Below are 13049 nucleotides of genomic sequence, written 5' to 3'. Positions count from 1 at the left end.
GGAAGGGGTTTGCTAGGGTCGGGTGGGAGAAGTGCTGCAAGATGAATTTGTACTTGTGTGGACATTGATGAAAACAAAATACCAGTACATGGAATCATTTTTAATGTTTTAAAGTCTTACGACTGCTGTTGAAAAGCTTAATACAGTGGTACCTCGGGTTAAGAACTTAATTTGTTCTGGACGTCCGTTCTCAACCTGAAACTGTTCTTAACCTGAGGTACCACTTTAGCTAATGGGGCCTCCTGCTGCTGCCACGCCACCAGAGCATAATTTCTGTTCTCATCCTGAAGCAAAATTCTTAACCCAAGGTACTATTTCTGGGTTAGTGGAGTCTGTAACCTGAAGCGTCTGTAACCTGAAGCGTCTGTAACCCGAGGTACCACTGTACATGGTCCCGAGTTCCTGCTCTGTCCTTCAATTTGGTAGAAAGCCAATATGGAATTCTCATGGGAGGGGTGGATAGGTTTTTCTGTTGCACTTACCTTACTTTTGTGAGGTGGCTGAGGTGTGTTTGTGAATGTCCTTTCTTTCATACCACAAACCATCTCACTGGTGCTCTGCACTCTGCCGCCTTGCTGTTAAGCCCAGGACCAGGATGAAAGCGTCAGGAAGTTACTCCTCCCATAGAGGTTTTTCAGATCAGGAAGTGTAGGTCGGCTGCAGGTTGCTACAAAAACGTTTACAGCAGGGGTGGGGAAACATTTCTTCAGTCTGACAAGAGTAAGGTGAGCTCAAAATCTACAGAAATTCTAAAGAAAATTTCAAGTGCCCTGAGTGAGGCAGGAAAATGGAAGTTTCTCTTGGAAGAGGAAAAAGAAAAAGAAAAATTGTAGGTCAGGCTTTGACATAGTATCAATGTATTTCTTATGGATTATGAGATTCTGTCCAAACTCTGCACTGCTCTCTAGTTCAACAAAAGTAGCCATGGTGTTAGCATCAGGCCTCCACTCCTCTCCAAACTCTTATTTTCTTCCCTGCAACAAATGAGCAACTACAGACTTCTTTCCCATTCTCTCCCCATTCATGGACAATTCAATATTGGAGTATGGATAGCCTTTTTACAAAAATGTGCTTGCTGTTTAATTTTTTTTTTGCCTTAAGTACTAGCTTTCTAATGAAATACTTTAGTGATTTTAATTTTTCTTGTTTCTTTTTTTTCCAGTTTCCTCATAGTGCTGGTCTGCCTTATATTCAGTGTGCTTTCCACGATTGATCAGTATGCAGCTCTTGCCACAGGAACATTATTTTGGATGGTATGCCAATGGATATTTGCTTTATATATCATCTTGGGAACAACGCTTGTGTCTGTTTGCTGTTGAATTACTTTGAAAATGTGACTTTCAGTAATGTGTACATGCCAGCCCTCTCTTGTTTTTTTTTTTTTTTGTATTAATTTATGGTGGTGTTTTTGGTTTCTTTTTTCCAAAACACAATTTCTGAATATGCATACTGATCCTTACCAATACAGTCATGCTAATTGTCCCCTGATTCTGCATCTGTGCATTTAAACAGAAAAGAGTGTGCCATGGATCCACAACATCCTCTTAAGGTAAATTGTATCAAGTTCATGGAATGCCTCTTAATAGCACCATAAGCAGTCCTTGCCCTCCTTTGGTAGGAGTTAACTGGCATTGCATTACCTGACTTAATTTCTTAGGGTGGGCAAGCCAGCATTTATATTTAATTTGACTTGCCATTCTTTGAACAATTAGTCCTGCAGTTGTTTTGTGTGTTGGGAATTCCCTATTATACGTGCATTAATTGTTAATGTTCGCAAAACCTTAGCCTTCGTTTTCCAGCGAGTCAGCTTTCACAGTTCATGTTCATATTTATAATTGGGGGGCGGGCGCAGTCCTTATGTCTTTCAGGCACAGTTCACTATGCTTGTACAATATTGGTTTTTTTTCTCTTTTTTGTCATTTATTAATAATTATATATATATATATATATATTAATGGAGCTGGTCATGAACAGCTACTTGCGGTAGTTGAGGAATAACCAGGACAATTTTCACGAGGAAACAGATTAGCAAACTTCTACATAGGGTTCGAGAGTTTGTTTATTTACGACGCAGGTGGCGCTGTGGGTTAAAGCCTCAGCGCCTAGGACTTGCCGATCGAAAGGTCGGCGGTTCGAATCCCTGCGGCGGGGTGCGCTCCCGCTGCTCGGTCCCAGCGCCTGCCAACCTAGCAGTTCGAAAGCACCTCCGGGTGCAAGTAGATAAATCGGGACCGCTTACCAGCGGGAAGGTAAACGGCGTTTCCGTGTGCGGCTCTGGCTCGCCAGAGCAGCGATGTCACGCTGGCCACGTGACCCGGAAGTGTCTTCGGACAGCGCTGGCCCCTGGCCTCTTAAGTGAGATGGGCGCACAACCCCAGAGTCTGTCAAGACTGGCCCGTACGGGCAGGGGTACCTTTACCTTTTACCTGCCCTTCGCTGTAAGGTCCCAGGGCAAGTTACAACTTTTAAAACAATATTAAAAACAATTTAAAACATACAAGCAATATTTGGCAATCTCCTAAACCAGCTGCCCCATCCTCATGCCCCCCAGGGGTTTTAGACCACAGTTTTGTTTTTTAAAGAACTTATAAAAGTTGTTTCCGAAGTGTCAAAGGACTGACTATTAATGTCATTGTGGCCATTATTGCTTTATAGGGCTATGCAGGCACATGGCGCTTTACAGAACCCTGCTTGAAGATACGCACCATCTAAAAATTGACACTGGAGATACCAGAAGAAGGGAAAGGAAATGTAGGCAGGGGGAAAACGAGGGAATATGCATTCATTTCATAGAGCATGGGTCTGTCTGTCTTGGCCACTGTAAATTGTAGCAGTTCATTCAGTCGCCTGTCCTATTTATTGATTTTTGTATTTTATTCCATATTTTACAGTTAACTGCCTTGAACACAACTGTTGCAACACACATCTAATAAATAACTACAGTGGTACCTTGGTTTAAGAACAGCTTAGTTTATGAACAACTTGGATTAAGAACGCTGAAAACCAGGAACTGGGTGTTTTGATTTGTGAACTTTGCCTTGGAAGCAGAACATATTTCACTTCCTGTTGAGTGTGTTCCATTTGTAAATTGAGTCCCCTGCTGCTATGGGAAAGCATGCCTTGGTTTAAGAATGCTTTGGTTTAAGAATGGACTTCCAGAATGGATTAAGTTCGTAAACTAAGGTACCACTGTAAAGGGCTTTTGTGAAATGCTTCATAGAAAAGTTGGCTCTTGAGGAGGGATTTGAAATCTAAAGCTAAAAGGCACAACACAAAAGGAAAATGGAAGGAGGAAAAAAGCAAGCTTGGGCATTGTTCCTGGTTACATAGTTATTGTAATGGCCAGTTGGAATGACTTTCAGAGCATAATACACAGTTAAGCAATTTTAGTTTTGAATGATTTTAGCTGTAGGATTAATTTTCTGCCATTAGGTGGCAGTGCTGGTAGGGTTTTGCCTTTCTGTTTTGTGCTGGCAGTTTTTCAACACCCGCTAAAGTTGGATCCAGGCCTGTGACTGGATCATCATGTTGTAGGCCAGGGTATATGTACACTTGGCACGTTTAAAATATTGGTGTAAGAGAGTTTTGGCCATGACTCATAAAGAGAATGAGGCATATTTGTGTAAAAATTGTTTTTGAGAGTTCAATATTTAAACTATAGAAAAAGTAAATTCAAACACGTATTCTCCCTGCGAGACTATATTTTTCTTTTATTTTCATAAGCAAGAGGTTTTATGGTGCCAAGACACAGCAGAATGTTGTTATCTCAGCATGATCTAAGAAAACCCAAGCACATGATCCAAGTGGATTAAATATTCTTCTGAACAGAGGGATATACAGTGTGCCTGAAAAAGCTATTTTCTCTCACGAATCTCATTTTGTTGTCAGTTTTGGTCCCAGAATTACAAGGCTACATATTTGTAGAGAAAATGCAACATCACATGTGCTAGATTACTTTTCTTCCCTTCAGGATTTAACTCTTGCTAATATTGGAGCATTTTTCATATTGGCTTAAAAGTGTATAAGCCCTTCAATGTTTACTTTCCATTGTTTTTACTATTAATGTTTTTTGGCAGAGATGTTTGTTTTCAATGTTGTATCAAAGAGAAACTAGGGCAGAGTCAGTGTCAAAGGAAGCCTAAAAAGTTCTTTCTCACACAAACACCTCGCTATTCAGGATAAGAAGTAAGGTAGGGAGGGTGGTTAATTGAATCACTGGGCTTTTTTTTAAAGATAATTTTCATTATATGTGAACAGCTGCCACCGCCCTTTACTACAGAGTGAAACAACTACAGAGTGAAACAACTTATCCAATATTATAAACTTTGTCATTCATCTACATTTCATTTCATTTTAAAAAAACAACATGAATTGAGGTTTGCAACTTATAGCTAACATTCATCCTTTTGTGGTCAGCAAAGCCTGCATAACCCATTTTCAGATCAATGGGGTTTTCATCTGGATTTAAGAACTGCTGCACATGTCTATACACACACACACACACACACACACACACACACACACAAATACCAAGCAACCTGTGTGTAAAGTGTTATCATAGGACACATGGATTAGTCATGGGTATTTGGTGTGCATACACTTAAAATTGCAATGTCTTATGAATAATAATAATAATAATAATAATAATAATAATAATAATAATAATAATTTATGTATACCCCGCCCATCTGGCTGGGTTTCCCCAGCCACTCTGGGCGGCTTCCAACCGAATATTAAAAACAATACAGTATCAGACATTATAAACTTCCCTAAACAGGGCCGCCTTCAGTTGTCTTTTAAAAGTAAAATAGTCGTTTATTGCCTTGACATCTGCTGGGAGGACGTTTCACAGGGCAGGCGCCACTACCGAGAAGGCCAAAAGTGTTCCATTAATTCTTACATAGAAATGCTTTCAGTGTAGGAATTTGGCAATGTAATGTCTGAAGTGACCTGGACTAGTTGCTGGATGGTAGCCCATAGGTGTCAGACTGATCGGTTTCTAAATCAATAAGCAGGTCCTAAACTTCCCACAGATCCAGAGCATCCTACAGGTAACCAACAGGTGGCGAATGCTTTCTCCATCCCATCTTGGCAAAATGCCTAAGTAATAGCAGTGAGCTTCTTTCTCTGCTGCCAAGTGTGCTGATATTTATTGTGACATTTCTATAACTTACATATGATGTCTTAATCAATTAGCTGTCTGTTAATTAACTTGTTAGTTGACTAAAGCTGCAATCTTATGCCCATTTTCCTGGCAGCTGGTGCTGTTGAACTCAATGGGACTTACTGATGAGTAGGCATGTTTAGGATTGCATTGTAAATTGTATTTGTAAATAAATGTGCTTATTTGAAGGCTTGAATGAAGGTGTTTCGTTTTCAGGAACCTGAAAAATGGGCATTTCACTCCTAATATTGGCATTATTCACCAAGGGCTACTCTGAGCATGTAGAAAAATCATGAGATAGAGTTCTTCTGGAATTGTAGTACTTTAGATTTCAGGTGTATGTCACAATCTTGAATGCTCACTCATGAAAAAAAAAGCCTCCCTTCAACTAGTAAACTAGTATACAGTGGTACCTCGGGTTAAGTACTTAATTTGTTCCCGAGGTCTGTACTTAACCTGAAACTGTTCTTAGCCTGAAGTACCACTTTAGCTAATGGGGCTTCCCACTGCCGCTGCGCCACCGGAGCACGATTTCTGTTCTCATCCTGAAGCGAAGTTCTTAACCTGAAGCACTATTTCCGGGTTAGCAGAGTCTGTAACCTGAAGTGTATGTAACCTGAAGTGTATGTTACCCGAGGTACCACTGTATAAGGGCGAATGTAGGTTAGAACACTCCTACCCCACCCTGATGTACTAGTTTTCTACAAGCAAGGTTTGTTTTTCATGATTTTTTAAAAATGTAATCCTCCCCTCCATCTCACCAGAAGTTGTACTGCTCTAAGAAGTTGTACTGTTGTCTCCAAGATACACCCAAGGATGATGAAACTTGAAAAACGGATAAATAGTTCACTTGGGTTTTTTATTGTTATTGTTGTTCTGAAACAGAGTTGCATATTGTATAACATTTGCACCTATTTTCACACACTGGCCAGCAAAACCTGTGCTTTTAATGGTTTGCATGAGAGGAGGATGAGAACGCACATAATATACACACCACTTCTAGAGATTTTAAATGGGTATCTAAGAATATTGCTGCCCCAGCTGTAGCCCTCTTCTCTTCAGTGTGAGAAACAATGAGGGTGAATGCAAGGTCTGAAATTATTTTGCCTCAAGAGCCTAATCCAAATACACTACGGCCAGTTTCTACGGGCTTTTTTGTATTTTAATGTGAACACCTGAACACAAAATACGCAAGTGGCACGTGGACTGTGAACTGCAACCGTGTGTATTATTACCACCCCTATCTTAGCTTAAAATGTGGGTGGAGGCCTCACTATTGCATGTCTGCTTTTAAAAGGGAGATAATACTGCAAGCATGGTACCTGGGCAAATACAAAAAAGGTCTCAGGCCATACTGCTCTGGAAAGAGAGTGTAAAATGAGGCCAGAATATTGAAGGGAAGAACATCGCTGCTATCTTTCAACTATGAATTGGCACAGAAGGGAAAGATTTCCTTTGCAAAATCTACAGGGGGCAGTGTTAAGCCGTCTTGTGAGGCAACTGCAACTGAGGGTGCGTTAATGGTTAAACGGTTAATTCTGCCATCATGTAATCATGAAAAATATTTTTTTCAAATAGTACGTGAGATATATATTTTAAAGTAAACAAAGAACGGGGGGGGGGGGAAATAAGGGTCAGAGCTAATTGTTAATGAATATAATTCTTGTATAATCCCCCACAGCATATGTAACTGAGTTCATGAATTTTATAGTGCCCTGGTAAGACAGGCAGGGGGAGATCAGGTATAGGGAGACAAGATTTGTACCTCTATAAAAATAATATTCCGAGTGTTTTTATGTCTCCTACAGTGTCCTTTCATCCATTCCCTCATAACTGTAATTCTGCTCTAAGCTTTTCAGTGGGAAAAATAAGCCTTGTATTGTTAGGCAGTGCACTGCAATGCAATGCAATGAAAGCCGTCCCCATAAAAAAGCAGTCATACATTAAGAGGGGTCATTGTGGTACAGTGGTTAGAGTGTCAGCTGAGGATCAAATTCAGGTTCATACCTTTACTGCGCACCTCTGTTAGCGTAGCCTACCTCAAAGGGTTACTATTAGGATCAAACTGGAGGTGAGGAAGATCTGTGTATGTGGCCCTGAGCTCCATGAAATCAGGATGCAGGATTAAAATGGAATAAAATGAGTAAACAACATATTTCAGATTGATTTTTAAAAAGCAAAACAAACGTTATGTCTCAATTGTCATTTCCATTAATAAAAGTAGCAAACTACGTTGCACTTGTTACTTGTTTATTACCTGGCCTTTCATGTTCTTGTTGAAGAAGAAAAAACAGAAAATGTGAATTCAGTGAAGAGACACCCTTAATTCACGTGGTCCTGACCCTGTAAGGAAGGGCTCTGGCCAGAACTTTTGGATGTGACAGATTGCAATCCAGCACAGACCAATAGGGGTAAATTGTTCTTGCCATTGGCAGGCTGCTTCTCATGGCCAACGTGATATGACATAGTGATCTCAGTATAATGACTGAAGTGGAGCATCTGTGTTACAAAAACCATTGTTGGCAAGCTCAGTTTAGAGGATGGAGGCTGAATGGGTGGAGGAGGTTATCTGCTGCTGGGATGGGGGTGGGGAACATGGCCAGTTTTCAGCTGGAAGAACAGTTGTTGGTTTTGAGGAGGGAGGATAACGGAGTTGAAACTGGGTACATCTTAAATGGTACCTATTGAGGTGCTAGTTTGCAAGAGCAGCTTTTTCCATTGCTACTTGTTGAAAACTCTTTTCTAGTTTCAAGAAACCTTTTAAAGTCGACCTCTTTATCCCACTCTATCTGTGTTGGGTTTGAAGTTGTTTTTAAATGCCAAGTTGGAGCTTTTTTAAAAGAAGAAGTTATAATTGTCTTTATATATGAAATTGTGTAACATTTTTGGGGGGGTTGTGTGTGTTATTTTTTAAACTGTCAAATTGCTTCCAATATATTATATGTGAAACGATTAATAAATGAATAAATAATTTATTATTATTATTATTATTATTATTATTATTATTATTATTATTATCATCATCATCATCATCTTTGGTATATCAATTGCGCATTCTGGAAGATATATCAGAGCTCTTTACAGGGAATTAAAGTCTGATTTTTAAGAACTCAGAGCTTTTGAGAGAGAGTTTTGCCGTGGAAGTAACAATGAACATATATTTCCATGTGGCATCAGCTGATTATAGATATCTTTCCTCTCACACACTCACCGTTTAATGGAGTCTTGTTAATCCATGGCTACTATGTGAGTTAAGAGAAAACACAGCCTGGAAGGAAAACACAGTTTTAGGGAATTGTTGTAAAGCCTTTTAAAAAATTGGAACTCTGAAATCCACATACATTTGCTTTTTCTGGAAATACCGTCAGACGTAAAATACTAGATGAACTTTATGACCGATTGTAGTTACAGGTTTAGAACCTTAAAGACCAACTAAGTCAGTTCTTGGTATGAACTTTCGTGTGCATGAAGTGTGCATGCACACGAAAGCTCATACCAAGAACTGACTTAGTTGGTCTTTAAGGTGCTACTGGAAGGAATTTTTTTTTGTTTTGACTATGGCAGACCAACACGGCTACCTATCTGTAACCAGGTTTAGAACCGTAAATCTCACTTCGCGCAGAGCATCTGGATGAGAGTAGTTTTGCTATGCAGAAATGATTTTAGACTTACAATCCTACTATATATAATAAGCAGAGGAGAGGAAAATTTTTCTGTTCTTGAGATGGGGAGAGGAAACTTAAGCCTGTTAAACCCTGGCATACAGCAGAATTGAACACTGAGAAGGATTTTTAAACTTATCAGGATTAGCATGTTACACTTGCAGTGACAGGTGTTTCCTTTATGTCTTGTCCAAAAGTCTGGGAAGTAGTTTGTCATTAAGTGCTACATTCAGTATGTATCTCAATTTCAATATAACTGGAGGGCCCATGGCTTTGTTAGGTCCTTGTTTTTACATCTGACCTCAGCCAGCTGGAGTCTATTGTCTTAAGCGTAATGTAACAGCTGACATAACATAACGGATATCAAGCTTAAAAGCCAAAGCAGCGTAGTGAACTGATGGAAAGGAGAGGAGAAAGGAATTGAGGGGTTGGGGCGGGTATTACAGCATCCTGACTCGAAGTGGAGGGCTGATTTTTGTTTTCCCTGGGGGAATTATCCAGGAAATAATGAGATGAGCCTGCTGATGCTCTGTTTGCAATTGATTGCATATGATAGACTACCGGAGGCAGGTTTGGGTTTGCCAGCTGTCACTAGCTGGTAGCTATTGAATTGCTTTAAGTGGCCCTTGGTGTGGAAAGAGAGCCTGAAATTGCAGGTGTGGCGTAATTGAATAACTGCAGTGAATACTGATGAGTAATTTGAAAAAAGGACTGTGAAATAAATATATTGAAATAAACTTTTAATTTACAACATGCAGGTACTGAGTTTTATTTGGGGGGGGGGGAGGGAAAGGATAGAATTAAGTTGTTGGGCTTCCTAAAACGTTTGGAGGAAGGACAGAAAATAATGCAGGCTTTTTGGGGGGGGGGGGGAGGAATAGATGTTACAAGGGAAATTTGAAGTCCCCAGCCCAGTGTTTCCTTTGTAAGATAAATGCAGGGCAAGGAGATACCTGGAGGGAGGGGGTCCTTAATCCTTCCCCATTCACCATTTCCCCTCTGCAATTGCCCTCCCTTGCTGCTTTAAATTAATTTCTTCCCCAGCTGGGCTCCCAACCAGCTGGTGGGGGAAGGGGAGATTTTCAAGGGAAAAATCTGTAAGCACCCCTTCCTTCTACCTTCGCATTATCTCCGGAAATATGGGTTCAGGAACTTGCATTTATGGAGATAACTTTGAGGCTCTTCCCTTAATTACCTGAAGTCATTTCTTTTAGTTTTGGCATGGTCCATCCAGAGATAATTTTCAGGTTCCTTTTTGTTCCAGTGAGAAATATTTGCTTAGCATTGCTGTTGAAAGCAGTGGAATTTCAAGAGCTTTTTCTAACCAAAGCTAAGCACTTTTATTATTAATACATAGGAAATATTTGTGAACTGAAAATATAAAGTGGAAATTATATGCACCTTATTCAATGCTTATTATTTGTTATTTTTTTGTATTGTATGGATGCACAATTTCGAACTAATTGCTCTTAGTTCAAAAAGGAATCAATGTGACATAGGAAAGGAAGGTCTCACTGCAACCTTAAAACAATAACTGAATATTAGCCCAGGATTGCTAACAATTATATATTAGCTAGGTCTGTCATTTTCTTAGCTGTGAGGTGGGTATTCTTTAGAACTCAGCTGGTTAAAAAACAAATTATCTTTTGCTATGCACTTATAGATAAACCAGGCACTGCAGTTTGTTGTCCTTGGGATTTTGTTTGTTTGTTTAACGTTTACAGAATGCTCATATTGTGCAGGGTAGGACAGCTGCAGCCCAGAACAGCAAGTATGTTCATTGGGCAGGTAGGAGAGGTACCATAGATCAGAGACAAGAGTGCATACTTTGCATGCAGCAGGTCTTAGGTTCACTTCCCGGCCTCTCTAGTAACAAAAATAAGATAGGAGCTGATGGTGGGAAATCCTGTCTGCGACCTTTGCCAGGCAGAGTAGACTGGGCTAGATGAGCAGTAGTCTGATTTGGGTTAAGGCAGATTCTTATTTTCCTGTCGTCACCCTGAGCTACTGCCTTGTGTGGTTTAAGATGGAGCAAGCAAATAAGAGTTCAGAATGGGGTGAACCTGTGGCCCTTCAGATGTTTCTGGATTAAACCTATTATCCCTGAGCTTTAGCATGCTGGCAGGGCTGATGGCAGCTGAAGTCTAATACCTCTGGAGCGGCAATGGTGCTCTCCCAGTGGTTGTGATGCCTCTCGCTGCCATGCGCACTGGGGGGAAGGCACCAAAATTTGTCTTAAATATTTGCACCTATGCTATGCTATGCTGTTATGCTATGCTTTGTGCTAAAGCCAGGCTTGTGAATTGTTCAGGGCATTTCAGTCTTTGCCTACTGTTATATTCTTATAATAAACCATGTATACGTCTATCAGTCCAATAGTCATCACAGCGTAACTTCCATGAAAATCAAACTCCCTATTATGCTCAATGTTGTGTGTCTTTCAACAAATACAGAACAATGCACACTAACGATGGGATCTGAAATAGCATTTTCAATATTTACATATATTTCCTGCTCCCCCACCGAAGACCCTCAAAGCAGCCTACAAGCAAAACAATAAAACTGTACCATTAAATTACAATAACAAGGAAATAAACTTAGTCCTAAAGAGTCTAATATTCTAAAACAACACCACACAAATCAGCAAACTTCAAGAGCTTCCTAATTTACCACTTGTAATCTAACTACAGAGCAATTGGGAAATGTTTATCTATATAGCATCCAACCCAAATGATGTGGTGGATTTTACTATGTACCTGCAGCAAACCAGCAAATTGTGTGGCAGGCATCTGGCAAATATCATGGTGTGGCTTGATGCTGCAGACATACAGATCTTTGGTGTACTTGCCCCTGCCCCGGCCATGGCGACCGTGTTGGTGCACAGTCATCTATGACCACTCTGTGTTAGCGGTGATCGGGAAAATTGTAGCACTTAGTGGAGTAATAAGTACATGATGACTTCACTGAATAAATGAGCTATACACATTTATCAAAAAAGCTTAAATATGATACTTGCAAGATACTCAAGCTAAGCTGAGTGGGCCTTGCACATGTTAGAAATCCATTTTCCTTTCCACTGTGATTTGGGTGTTAAAAGCAACCGCATTCCAATTTCACATATTTTACACATTTGTCGCTCTGAGTTCCGACAGGAAGAAGGGCAATTTCAAAATGTAACAAATACATAAATATAAATACTGTAAGTTATTGTGAGGTGTTTCTACATACTTTGTGGATTATTATTATTATTGTGTAAGCACAAACACTGGAAGATTTTGAATGAAGTCCCGGAGACTGAGGCATTTTTTAAAAGTAAATACTTGCAAGAATGCAAAGCTATGTAATTCTTCATTTTGTTGGCTTCTACTCCGTTCATGGCCTAAATCCCCCCTTATATGGCAGACTAGACATTGGAGTCTAGCGGCTGTCAACAGAAACATGTGGAATGTGCATTCTGAGGTAGCTCCAATTAGTGTTAAACTGAGAAAAGTCGTATGCTGGGTTGGGAGGGGGAAATGAATTAAGGTGTAAATATTACTGAAATAATCTTTCAGGGGAAAGGAACACTGAATTAGGCAATGCAACTACCAAGAAAGAAGGAATGCAAGTTTATAATCAGCAGTCAGAGTTGCTTTAGAATGCAATCTGCCTGCCCAACCTCATTGTCTGATGCAAGGCATGGCATGCTGCAGATGCTGGGGATTGAGCTGAATATAAACATTTGAGAGACTAAATGAGGGCTGAACAACTTGAGACCACCACACTGAATTATTTCTAAGAGCCACACACTCTGATTTGTGAGGTACTTACCTACAGTCCTGTTTTGGGAGTCCTGAGCATGAGATTTATTGAGTTATTTTGTGGAGTGCTGCACATATCTAATGACCAACATCTGACCTGGTGGATCAGGAATGGTGCAAACCTGACCTAAGCATAGAGGAAAATGTCTCCATGGTCTTCTTCTGATCTTTGAGGAAGCCATCTTAGACCAAGTCAGACCATTGATCCGTCTACCTCAGTGTTGGCTTCGCTGACGGACCATGGCTTCCCAGGGTTTCAGTCTCTTCCCCCTCCCAGCTGAACCAGAACAACATGGCTGCCCCACTGTGTCTGCTCATTGGCCACATCCCCATTAGCGGTGGTTCTACAATCAACCGCTAGCTCTGCAATTTGCATTTCTTGCTCTCTTTAGCTGCTTGTGAATACAAAGCTCTGCAAACTGA

The 13049-nt window shown here is 40.3% G+C and overlaps 2 protein-coding genes across 7 annotated transcripts in view; one reads left to right on the top strand and one right to left on the bottom strand.

The window, feature by feature from the left end:
* Positions 1-13049, top strand: part of KCNQ1 (potassium voltage-gated channel subfamily Q member 1) — a 300879-nt gene that overhangs the window by 45377 nt on the left and 242453 nt on the right. For all 6 annotated transcript variants that reach the window (XM_083720075.1, XM_083720074.1, XM_083720073.1 and 3 more), the window contains one exon: positions 1163-1253. In XM_083720075.1, the coding sequence (XP_083576201.1) occupies positions 1163-1253 (91 nt within the window). The remainder of the gene's footprint in view (positions 1-1162; positions 1254-13049) is intronic.
* The window catches only part of TH (tyrosine hydroxylase), a 532003-nt gene that overhangs the window by 365851 nt on the left and 153103 nt on the right, over positions 1-13049 (bottom strand). The gene's annotated exons all lie outside the window — the stretch shown is intronic.

The sequence above is a fragment of the Podarcis gaigeae genome (assembly GCF_964106915.1).
Source record: "Podarcis gaigeae genome assembly, chromosome: 1".
Classification (NCBI taxonomy): domain Eukaryota; kingdom Metazoa; phylum Chordata; class Lepidosauria; order Squamata; family Lacertidae; genus Podarcis; species Podarcis gaigeae.
The sequence above is the reverse complement of the archived record's forward strand: the minus strand, read 5'-3'. Positions and strand labels throughout refer to the sequence as shown.